At 42.1% G+C, this 12,433-nt stretch overlaps 1 protein-coding gene across 2 annotated transcripts in view; it reads left to right on the forward strand.

Moving 5' to 3' along the window:
- Positions 1–12,433, forward strand: part of Fam168a (family with sequence similarity 168 member A) — a 132,323-nt gene that overhangs the window by 94,141 nt on the left and 25,749 nt on the right. For both annotated transcript variants that reach the window (XM_021166786.1, XM_021166787.2), the window contains exon 3: positions 11,117–11,197. In XM_021166786.1, the coding sequence (XP_021022445.1) occupies positions 11,117–11,197 (81 nt within the window). The remainder of the gene's footprint in view (positions 1–11,116; positions 11,198–12,433) is intronic.

Genomic DNA, 12,433 nt, shown 5'->3' on the forward strand with positions numbered 1-12,433 from the left:
AAGATGAAGCCATGAATTAATTGTACTTCGGTGCACCTTTAATTCTACCCAACTGGGTGCACAGTATTATTTGCATCATACAAAAGCAATTCAGCTGATGCACTCACTGTACAAGGGTCTGCATTTATTTTAAATGCATGAAAGAGTGTTAAAAACACATATAATGATAACAGTACACACACACACTTTAACTTAAAAGCTTTCTTAAAAATCACCATGCTCACTTGCTTTTGTCCTGGTTGGTTCTAGGCTTAAACACATGGAACCATGTGAGGATGATGGAAAAACAGTTAAGTCACACAACTGACTTTTTAAAAGAAGGTTTATTTTTATTGTCTTTATTTATTATAGTCTGTGTGATTACATGCCATATGTGCAGAGCCAGAAAAGAGTGTCAGATCCTTTGAATCTGGAGTTCTAGGCTAGATGTGGGTACTAGGAACTGAATTTAGGTCCTCTGCCCAGAACAGTAAGTGCTTTTACTACTGAGCCATCTTACCAGCCCACAATTGATTTTTTTCACTATAGTCTTAAAGTCCATGAGCATTGCAACAGGGAATTTTTAACAAAAAGAAACAAACAAAAAAGAATCCCAAACAGATTAAAGTACCTACTACACAGGCAGCAAGATCTCTGTAAAATTGAGGCCGACCTGGTCTACATAGTGAGCCCCAGGGCACCCAGGATGACAGAGAGACCCTGTCTCAAACAAACAAAAAAGTACCTACAACTTCGCAAAATATTTGTGTGTAATTTGATACAGCCTTTAGAATTTTGAATATTCTTCCAGTTTTCTAGCCTGTCACATAGGACATGTGTTCCTGAGACTTAAGGGAAAGACTAGTTTGTGATCTAATGCATGGTGAATGGTGTAGCGCCTGCTCTTAGAGCTCTGTTCTCCCGTGGACTGTGATGCCTCCTTTGGGAAAGCCAGGGCAGGGGCTCTAAAAATCCAGTGGTTCACCTTCACTCACTAGCAAAGAGAAGAGAAGTGGAACTTAAATACGTAGAAGAGAAGATATAAAAATTGGAACTGGCATCAATGAAATAGAGCAGAAAATAGAAAATAGAATAGAAAGAAAATCTAGCAAAATAAAAAAGTCTTTTAAAAAGGTTAGTAAAATCGGGGGCTGGTAAGGGGATGGCTCATGGTTAAAAGAACTGGCTGCTCTTTCAGAGGACTGGATTCAATTCCTAGCACCTACATGGTGACTTACAACTGTCTGTAACTCCAGTTCCGGGGATATAGCACCCTCACACAGACATACATACAGACAAAACACCAATGCACATAAAACAAAAATAAAGAAATCATTTTTTAAAAAAGATTAGGAAAATTGGTGCGGGGAGATGTCTCAATGGTTAAGAGTCTTCCTGCAGAGGAACTGAGGTCAAACACCACAACCATCTGTAACTCCATTCTAGGTAACCTGAGCTAACATCCTCTTCTGGGTTTCTCAGGCAGTGTATGCACATGGTACAACACATACAGGCAAAATATTCATGCACATAAAATAAAACAAAATATTTTTTTTAAAGAATGAGGTCATGGAGATATCCACCTGTAATCCCCATGTTTGGAGTCTGTGGCAGGGCGGTGGCGAGTTAAGGTTAGCTTTAGGTCCATCATAAGATTCTGTCTCCAAAAAATACAGGGGATATTACTGCCAGTCGTGTAGAAAGAAAAAGACGTATGAGAGTTTGCTATGAGACAATTGTATGTTGTCATCTGAGACACCTAAGTGAAATGGACAAATTCCTAGGAGAACAAGCTATCAACACTGACTCATGACAAAATTAAAAACAAATAAAATAACAAAACAGTTCCCCACACCACCCTGAAAAACTGAATAGACTTTTGACAAAGATAATTAGTTGTCAAGAAATGTCTTGGAAGGTAGCCGGGTGTGGTGGCGCACACCTCTAATCCCAGCACTCGGGAGGCAGAGGCAGGCGGATTTCTGAGTTCGAGGCCAGCCTAGTCTACAAAGTTCCAGGACAGCCAGGGCTACACAAAGAAACCCTGTCTCAAAAAAAAAAAAAAAAAAAAAAAAAAAAAAAAGAAAAAAAAAAGAAGAAAGAAAAAAGAAAAAGAAAAGAAAAGAAATAAGTAAGGAAAGAAATGTCCTGGAAGGTAAGCTGAAGACCAGATTGAAGTCTCCCAAGTATTCAGACAAGAGCAAGAGTGCTCTGAGAACACAGCAAACTCTGCCAAAATGTAGGCCAGAAAAGGAACACTTGCTAATACATTCTAAGGCCAGTATTGCCTTGATGCCCAAACCAGATAGGGATACTACAAGAGTGGGGAATAATATCCCATTGGACACATGTAAAATCCCTCAACAAAACATTCTATTTGAGATGCTTAATCTATTTGTATTCAGCTAGATACTAGTGTGTCTGAATATCTTTTCCTTTTCTCCCCCCTAGTCAACTAATTTTTCTCTCTCTAGATTGCTTGACTAGATTCTATTAGATGATTTTGATTTCTTGTTGAGTGATCTGAGCTTTTATTCTGCACATCAGTCCCGTGTGATGTGTATTAAAATGTCTTCTGTTTCTGTACTTATCAACTTTCTTTTGTCATACAGACTTTCAGATTTTTGATAATTTAGATTTCTCACGCATTTCATAATTCTTTCTTTTTGTCTTATCTAAGAAGTACTATTTTCCTACACCTTTTGATTTATACATGATTTTTAGTTTGAGTTTAGTTTAGCTGTCTAGTTCAGGTTATCCTCCAGCTCACAGCTGTCCTACTCCAGCCTTTTGGGTGCAGGGAGAGGCATATACCACCAGGCTAAGGATTTTACTTGTTTTGTTTTGTCTTCCGAGACAGGGCTTGCTCTGTAGCTAAGGAGGATTGACTCTCAGTATGTAACCCAGGCTGGTCTTGAACTTGTGATCCACCTACTGCAACCTCTTGATTTGCTGAGATTATAGGTGTGCTTGTTTTATTTCTGAAATTGGAGAAGAAAGATGGGAAGGGGAGATATAACTTATTGGGGGGGGGGGAAACTATGTTTTATTAAATATGAACAATAGTTTCCCTTTTGCTACATCTCTTTAAATAGAATAATGAAGTAAAATAGTCAACATGGGAGTGAAAAGAAACTTATGGACTAATCCATCAATTTGTAAAATTGACATTGTTCTTTTATCTGTTTAGAAAACAAATGCACTGAGATCAGAGACCATTCACCAACAATCTTTCATTGTTGAGTACTTCTCAAGTGCTTTATCATATAGTGGGACAAAGAAGGAACGGATACCCTGGTTGGAGGTAGAATAACAGGCCATCTGCTTTCTATTAAAATTTCTTTATTCCAGTGGATAAGAACGCTAGGGCTATTTTTAGATTGTTTAAAGAATTTTCCCCCTGAGGAACAGTGCACATTTGGCCTTCTATACTTATTTACCTAGAACAATTATATTTTGATTATCCAAACAGACCATTCTCCTCTGAATATTTTAATGGTAGTGATAGTATTGTGTCTATGTCTGAACATGACCGTTTAAGCCTGTCTCCGGATTTACCAGCCTCTCAACTGAGACTTGGAGTGAGTGATCAGGAAGTAGTTGGCTCTTAATGATGGCTGGCTGTGCTTTTCTTGAAGATGTAACACTGTTGTAGCACAGCTCAGCGCTGGGTATCTTTGTCTTTGCTGTTTCCTCACAGCAGTAGTTCTTAACCTTCTAATACTCTTAACCATAATACAGTTTCCTAGTTTGTGATGACCCCCCCCAATCATAAATATTTTTGTTGCTACTTGATAACTGTAGCTTTGGTACTCTTATAAATATAAATATGCAGGATATCTGATATCTGACTTCTGTGAAAGGGTTGTCAACCCACAAAGGGGTCACAATCCAAAGGTTGGGAACTGATGCTTTTAAGCTTGCTAGAGCCTGTGTGAGGCTGGATGGGTGGGCCTTGAATCCCACGTACTGGCTGCCTATGATTCAGGTCTGGTGAATGGGGCCAAAGCCAGCACTACAGGCCTTCGCCTGTTAGGTCTGGCCTGTATTCTCACCTGTCTGCCCTCTCAGCAGCCTGGCTTCTCAGCTATTTAGAAGAACCTTGGATTCAGCTATTTTTCTGGAACTGACAGATCAGAGTCGATTCAGTTTACCATTTTCATGTGTTGATACAGGAAAAAAAAATCCTGCAAAGCCTGCATTTAGGATGTTTTCCACCTTCTTCTGTAGTTTCTTAGCATACTACACTAAAAATGAGATTTTGCTATCAGTATCAGACTTTACAGATTCTGTCTCTTGAGTTCCTCTCGTCTTTAGTCCATTGTTTGAGTTGTTCCTTTGGTCTACAGCAGTAACTTCCTATCAAGTCCTTCGTTCTTTGATCTTCCTGTGCTGTTTGTCATTTATTTCACTGCAGTGTACTTTTCCATCCTGCATAGACAGAGTGGATATCTTGGTCTGGGGAGATGGCAGTGAAGAACATGGGCTGCTTTTCTGGAGAACCCAGTTTCAACTCCTAGCACTCACATGGCAGTTCACAATCATCTAATAGTAATATTTTTATTTTAACAATATAGTAATAGTAATAATAATAATTGGCGTTTCAAAGACTCCAGTCCCTCTTCTGGTTTCCTCAGGCACCTGGCATGCATATTATACACAAACATATGCAGACAAAGTGACTCTTATTCCATGTACCTACCAACCTCTTCCCATTCACTTTCTAGCTAAAAGATTTCTTCACTATTTCTCCCAATAGCTTAAACTGTTATCAATTCTCCCAAACCTGTTTTCATTTCCTCATTACTTGATGATGTGTTTTGCCTATAGATTATTTTAGATGGACCACATTATTTCCCCATTAGACTTAGATTCTCCAGAAAGGAAGTGCCTAGTACCATGGTTGGTACAGAGTAAGCATTTGCTAGATGCTACCTATGGTGGTACTGTGGTTGCATTTGTTTACTTGAAAATACCTGACAAAAGCAATTTAGGGAGGAAGGGCTTATTTTTAGGCTATCAGTTCCAGAGTTCAGTCCATCATGGTGGGGCCGATTTGGGCAACAGGAGCATGAGGTAGCTGGATGCACGTATTCAGTCAGGAAGTAGAGTGAGGTGGATACTGATTATCACATTGCTTTCTCCCTCTTGTTCACCCAACACTCGGGTAGGATCCCCTCTTCACTTAAACCTTTCTGGAAATATCCTCCTAGATACACTCAGATTTATCTCCAAGGTGATTCTAAATCTAGTCATTGACAGCCCTAACAATGATGAGGAAATGCAGAGCAATCTCGTTAAGTCTTCATTGACCATCATCATCAGAGTCTTGGCAGGTCAGTGCAATTAACTTTTTTTTCAGATCACAAGGGAATACAGCAGCAGAAAAGTGAATCAGCCAGGAAGAAAGTTTTAATTGTTAAGGAAAGGGGAATTGAGATCTAATCAGAGGTGAGTAGCCAGGAGGAGGCTAGGTTGAGAGAACTGCTTTTTATAGATTGGTACTGGAATACACCTCTCTGGGAGGCTATTTGAGAGAAGAGGGAACAGATGTGCTGTGAAGGGTAGAATTGGAGGGAGGGGATGCTCAGGGTACAGTTCTTCAAGTAAAGAACTCCAGCCTGTACAACTCTCCAGCAGGACTGACGGCCGGAGAGGTTCTTAGCATCCCGTTTGGAAAGGTCCTAGTTTTACTTGGGAGGCAGAGGCAGGTGGATTTCTGTTAGTTTGAGGTTAGCCTGGTCTACAGATCCAGTTCCAGGATGGTCAAGGCTAGAGAGAAACTGTGTCTCCATAAAAAGAAAAAGAAAGGGGGGATGGAGGGAGGGAGGGAGGGCGAGAGAGAGAGAGAGAGAGAGAAAGAGAAAGAAAGAAAGAATATGCCAGCAGAGGCTCTGTTACATTTCTGTTCTGATGGCAAATTGGACTCTTCTCCAAATACCTCTTCCAACTCTGCGATTTAGTGCTTACTTGATACATTTCAATAATAGAAGCATGACCTGTGAAGACTGCAGGTGGGAAACAAATAGCCTTTAAAACAAAACAAAAGGGGCTGGAGAGATTCAGTGGTTAAGAGCACTGACTGCTCTTCCAAAGGTTCTGAGTTCAAATCCCAGCAACCACATGGTGACTCACAACCATCCGTAATGAGATCTGATGCCCTCCTCTGGTGTGTCTGAAGACAGATACAGTGCTTACATATAAAAATAAATAAATCTTTTTTTTTTAAACCCTCTACCACCATCACCACCACTACCAAACAAACCCCAGAAGCATCTTTGAACAAATTGTCCCACCAGCCCTGTGTGATGATGCACTACTTTCAGTGTTTGGGAGGCAGAAATCACTCTGGTCTACATAGAGCTCCTCACATAAAGAGGCCCTCACACACACCTCCCCCAGGAAATGTAAAAAAGAATTGGCAAGTGAGCAGCAGTCAAAGCTAGAGGTTTATACATTTGCTATAAGAACTGTCTTAGTTAGAGTTACTGTTGCTATGACGAAGCACACAACAATCAAAGTAATGGGTTTATTTGGCTCACACTTCCATATTGTTGTTCATCATCAAAGAAAATCAGGACAGGAACTCAAACAGGGCAGGAACCTGGAGGCAGGAGCTGCAGTCAGCATTCACAGTCTGGAGCAGAAGAACGTCATACTTTTTTTTTTTTTTTTTTTCCAAGACAGGGTTTCTCTGTGTAGCCCTGACTGTCCTGGAACTCACTTTGTAGACCAGGCTGACCTCGAACTCAGAAATCCGCCTGCCTCTGCCTCTCGAGTGCTAGGATTAAAGGCGTGCGCCACCACTGCCTGGCAGAATGTCATAATCCTATTTATGTTTGAAACAGGGCCACTCTGATGGTTGTATTGAAAGGCAGCAAGGGTGGAGAGACAGAGTCCAGCTGAGAGCAGATGGCACATGCCTGGCAATTGTGAACATGGGGCTCAGACCAGGGCAATAGTGCAGACTGGTAAGAACGTGTTCTGAGAAGTTCTCACATATTTTACAATAATATATCCAGTAAGACAACCAAGCTCAACTCACATTAGCAGTGTCTAAGTGCCTACCTACCTATTTCCTGCAGCTTTTAGAGGTTCATTGGTATTCTAACGGTAGAAAGCTGGTTTCAAAAGTCAAAGATTAACTCCCTAAATCCCTAAAAGCTTCTTTGGGACGTGTAAATATTGGCGCTTAAATAATGTATCTTTGTTAATATGCCGTTACAGAAATCCTTTGAATTCCAAAGAAAATCCATCACTCTACCCTGATCTGTTTCAGAACTGAAGTAGCCAGCTTGTCACTTAATTAGCAATCTAGAGATGGGCCACTTCTAAAGAACAAAGTCAAGGAATATAATCCGGGAAGCTAAGTGCTCCAGTCTCAAGAATGAAATCTGTATTCAGCTTCCTGTAAGAGACTGTGCCACAGACAGCCATGTTCCTACTTTGTCATTTCAGATGAGTCGCTTCAGAGGAAAATTACAGGCGGATCCTTTAATGTTTTTTATTTTACTTTTATATATTTTTTTATTTTGTGACAGGATCTCACTATGTAGCTCTGGCTGTCCTAAAACTCACTTTGTAGACCTGGCTGGCCTAGAATTTATAGAGATTAACCTGACTCTGCCTTCTCCTGAGTGCTGGGATTAAAGACACAAACAACTACATCCAGCTAAATCCTTCAATGTTGCTCATTAGAATTATTATTTAATTTATTTCTTTTGAGGCAGGGTACCCCAGGCTGGCCAAGAACTCGTAGCTCAGGCTGGCCTGAACTTCATGATTTTCATGCCTCAGCCTTCTGAAGGCAACATAAGTGGTAAGAAGTAGTCAAATACTGGATTCTTTTTTTTTTAAACATGTGTGCCTTCTCCCACAGTGCGTGTGTTGCACGCGCATGCATATGCAGGTATGTGTGTAAGTCCCTAGCCCTCTCTACCCTTACTGTCCTGATAGTTTTATGTGTCACCTTGACATACCCCAGAGTCATAGGAGAGAAGGGAATCTCAATTGGGAAAATGCCTCCATAAGATCCAGCTGTAGGGCATCTTCTTAATTAGTTATTGAAGGGGAGGGCCCAGCCAGTTGTGGATAGTGCCATCCCTGGGCTGGTGGTCCTGGGTTCTATAAGAAAGCAGGCTGAGCAAACATCTGGAGCAAGCCAATACTCAGCACCCCTCCATCGCCTCTGCATCAGCGTGTGCCATCTGCTCTCAGCTGGACTCTGTCTCTCCAGCCTTGCTGCCTTTCAACTGTGTGTGCTGCTTGCTTCACTCAGACTGAACCCATAAGTCCTCACAGGAGCCTGCAAGGCTCTTCGTGAACTGAAGAGCACATTCTCTTTCTGACTCTCCTTGCTGCTACGGTGCCCTGTTTATTCATTCCAGGCACATTGGCATCTTCATCATTCTCCAGACATATTCTCTGCAGTCCTCTGATAGTTAATATTGTTGTCTTGATAGGAAATAGAATCTATCTAGGAGACAAACTCTGTGAGGGTGTTCTTAGACTAGGTTATTTGAGGTGAGAAGACCTACCCTGACTGTGGATGGATGGCATCACAGGATCTTGGTGTGAGTAAAAGGAAAAATCAAGCCGACCACCAGCATCATCTCCCTGCGTGTGCGTGTGACCGACCAGTTGTCTCACTCACCTGCTGGCATGATTTCCCCAGTGAAGGACTGTACACTCAAACTGAGCCAGGATAAGCCCTGCCTTACTGTGTTTCCGGGATATTTTGTTACAGCAAAGAGGAAAGTAACTATGTAGCTCTCAGTGTAGGGCCTCCGCACTGAGTGGGGTTTTTTACTTCAATTGTTTTGTTTTGTTTGATGCTCAGTTCTAAAAGGCTTTTCCTATACTGTCGACTTAGTTGTCACATATTTCCTTCAAACCTTTGGGTATGGAACCTCTCAGTGTATTTTACCCAAATTATTGTTTAATATACTGCAGTGATCTAACTGCACCTCTAGTGTTCCTTTTTGGGGAGGGTGTGGAGTTGAGACAGGGTTTCACAGCCTGGCTGTCTGGGAACTCACTCTGTAGACCAGGCTGGCCTGACTCAAGAGACCTGCCTGTCTCTGCCTCCCAAGTACTGGGATTAAATGTGTGTGCCAGCACTGCCCAGACATTTCTGTTGTTCTTCCCTTGCCTGAAGGCTTTCTTTTGTCCACACTCTTGACTTTTTTGGATATTTATCCCATGCCTGTTCCAGCCCCTTTAGAATATAGCTCCATGAGAGCAAGCGAGTTTGCTTTGTGTACGGATAGAAGTCTCCAATCCAGTGTTTGACAGAGAGTAGATACTAAGTATGCACTGAATGGATGAAGCTTGGCACTAGCCCAAGAACTCTACGAAGCTGGTGGAGTATCTCACACGTGCAGCCCCAGCAGGGATTGGCAAGAGGCTTATGAGTTCTGGAGTAGCCTGGTCTACCCTCATCCTCGGGAAGAGCCAGTGCTCTTAACTGCTTGGCTCTCTCTTCAGCCTCCGATTTTACTTCTGTTTGCTGTTTAATTCTGTGAGCAGCAAAGAGGTTGGGTCAGGTTTAAGTGACTGTGCTAGGCCTTCACACTCGAGAGCCAAGCAGCACTGACAGTGAAGGCTGCCTGCCACTCTGGCTGGTGGGGAAGGGGAAGAATTGCAAATAAAACGTTTAAAACCTGAAAACAAAACAAAACAAAAACCTAAAACCAAAACCTTTGAAACACCCCTTTTCAAAATTATATTTATTTTTATGTAAATAGTTGTTTTGTCTGCATATATGTCTACATATCATGTGTGTGCCTGGTACCCACAGAGACCAGAAGAGGATGTCAGATCCCCTGAAGTTATGAATTGTTGTGAGCTGCCCGTGGGTGCTGGGAACTGAACCTAGGTCTGCTGGTAGAGTAGTGCTTGTAACCACTAAGCCATCTCTCCAGCCCAGACTCTGATTATTCTATAGAAATGAATTCTAGAAATAACTATTTAAAAGTAGATTAGATTGGTTACCAGTGAGGACTAGAGGGTTGGGAGCAACCAGTGGTTACAAAGTTTCTGTTTGAGAATGGTAAGTTTTAGAGACGCAGAGGACAGTTGTATAACACTAGAATAATAATGAAGTGTACTGAATTGCCCAAATAATATGCTAGCTGTTTTTCTGATCACTGTACTTCAGAGAAGTAATTTATTTTAGTTCATGGTTTCAAGGAATGCATTCCATCACGTCCATGAGGGCTGTGAGGACAGAGCTTGCCCTTGGTCACATCAGACAGCAGACAGGAAACCAAGATGGGACGTGAAACAGAGCCAGGTTATAAGGTGTGCCCCCTGTGGCCTGTGTCCACTAGCTAGGCTCTGTGTCTCTTAGATTCCACAGCTTCCCAGAACAGTGCTAACAGATGGGGACCAGGTGCAAAGCGCATAGCCTACAGAGGGACAGTAAGCATTATAGTGACAACAATGGTTAAAATGACAAATTTTATATATAGCACATTAGAATTTCAACAACAAAACAGTGTGTAGGGCTGGCTGGGTGGTTCAGTGGGTTAAGGCCCTTGCCAGACAAACCTTTTGACCTGAGTCTGATGCCTGGATTCCACATTCAGCAGAAAGGCGAGACTCAGCTCCACTAAGCTGTTCTCTGACCCTCACACGTGTGCAGTGATATGAGCGCCTATGTACACACATGCACACAAAGGAAAACCTTTTTAAGTAGAATTATATTTTTAGAATAATGAATATATTGAAACTATCTGAGGGCTAATGAGATGGCTCAGTGGGTAAAAGTGCGTGCCTTTCAGGCACATGCACACAAAATATGGTAATAATAAAAGAAAACTGTATGAACAAAATAGATGACAAAACTGTTGCTGCTGGAGGGGTTGCCTTTAGTGTGGCAGGAATGTGATGGTCAGTTTATGTTTTACAATATGAATGTCTATCCTGTTTCTACCATCCTACAGTGAGGAGACAGGCATGCATTGCTTTTTAAAAATAGAGTTGCACTATTTTGTGACTTTTCTCTTGAAATTTGAAAGCTGTTCATGTATGCAGTCAGAAATAGTCTGTGAAGAGACTGAAAGCCAAGCTTGTGACTTAGATTGTTTCTTAGCCCCTTGCATAAGTAACTGAGGCTTTTCTTATGTCTCTGTAGGTTACCCTACAGCATACCCGGCAGCTGCTCCTGCCTACAACCCCAGCCTGTACCCGACCAACAGCCCCAGTTATGCTCCAGGTAAGCATCAGGTGGGGGCAGCAGTGAAGAGGGTGGACGTAGGCTTCCATTTGTGACAGCAGAATCACCATTTGCCCTTCTCTTTACTTTGTCCTGGAGTCAGCCAGTTCTGGCTTGATTCTCTCTAGAATCCCCTCTGGGAACTGGGGAAGAACAGTGTCTGGGTGGGAGTAGGAGAAGAATCTCCTTCATTCTCTCTGGGACTTCAGGGTGGCCCCTCTCTCCTCTGCTGGAATATAGGAGACATGCCTCCACATCTTAGAACCCCTTCATCCCTCTCAAACCTGAGGCTGCCATTGGGAATCCATCCTTCTCTCTCTCTCCTTCTTTGTCCCTCCCTCCATTCCCCATCCCTCTCCTTCCCTCCCTCTCCTTCTGGGGTATAAATTTGGAATAGAGTGAGAGACTTGCCACCAGAGTAAAGAGCCTGTGTTCAGGCTGAGACAAGTTGCTTGTTTGTCAGAAATAGAAGACATATAGCACTTGAACTGAGAGATTGGAATGGACTTGAGAAATCCTGAAGGAGGTGCTAGGCATGGTTGGTATATGTTTCTAATCCCAGCATGTGGAGGCTGAGGACACAGTCTGAGGTTATCTTGAGTTCATAGTAAGGAAGCAACCAAAATAATAACAACAACAAAACAAACAAACAAACAAACCTAAAGAAAGAAAATATAGGAAAGTTTTTTCCCTCTTGTTTTTGGGCTAGGACCATTACTGGTTTTTATTTAGTAATTTATTTATTTTGTTTTTGTTTTGTTTTTGTTTTCTTTACCATGGTTCTAACTCCTGGGCTCGGTCGGTGTTAACACTCAGGAAGGAGTGGCCTCTAAGGTTAGGAGGTCCTCCTCGGTTTGAACGGTATTAGCCTTCTCCCTAGATGTGCAGCCTTGGCCAAGCCGCCTCCCTTCTCCAGATTTGCATGTAACTACTTACCTCAGGGCTGCAGGTGGTTCTATGAGCTCCTTATCCCTTACTAAGCAGTGGTTAGATGTCCTCTATGCTGAGGGAGAAGAAGTCAAAGTTGTCATCTTTGCCTGAAGGCACTTAGAGTTAATTTTGGATTCTGGCATATTAATAAATGTACTTCATTTTATTAATAAATTGTATTAATATTATTGTATTAGTGAGTGTTATATAAAGAACACATATCAGAACAGAGGCAGAATCATATTCTACCCGGAGGTAAGAGTAGGGGTCCAGGTGGTGGTGGCGCACGCCTTTAATCCCAGCACT

Source organism: Mus caroli, chromosome 7 (assembly GCF_900094665.2).
Source record: "Mus caroli chromosome 7, CAROLI_EIJ_v1.1, whole genome shotgun sequence".
NCBI classification, from domain to species: Eukaryota; Metazoa; Chordata; class Mammalia; order Rodentia; family Muridae; genus Mus; species Mus caroli.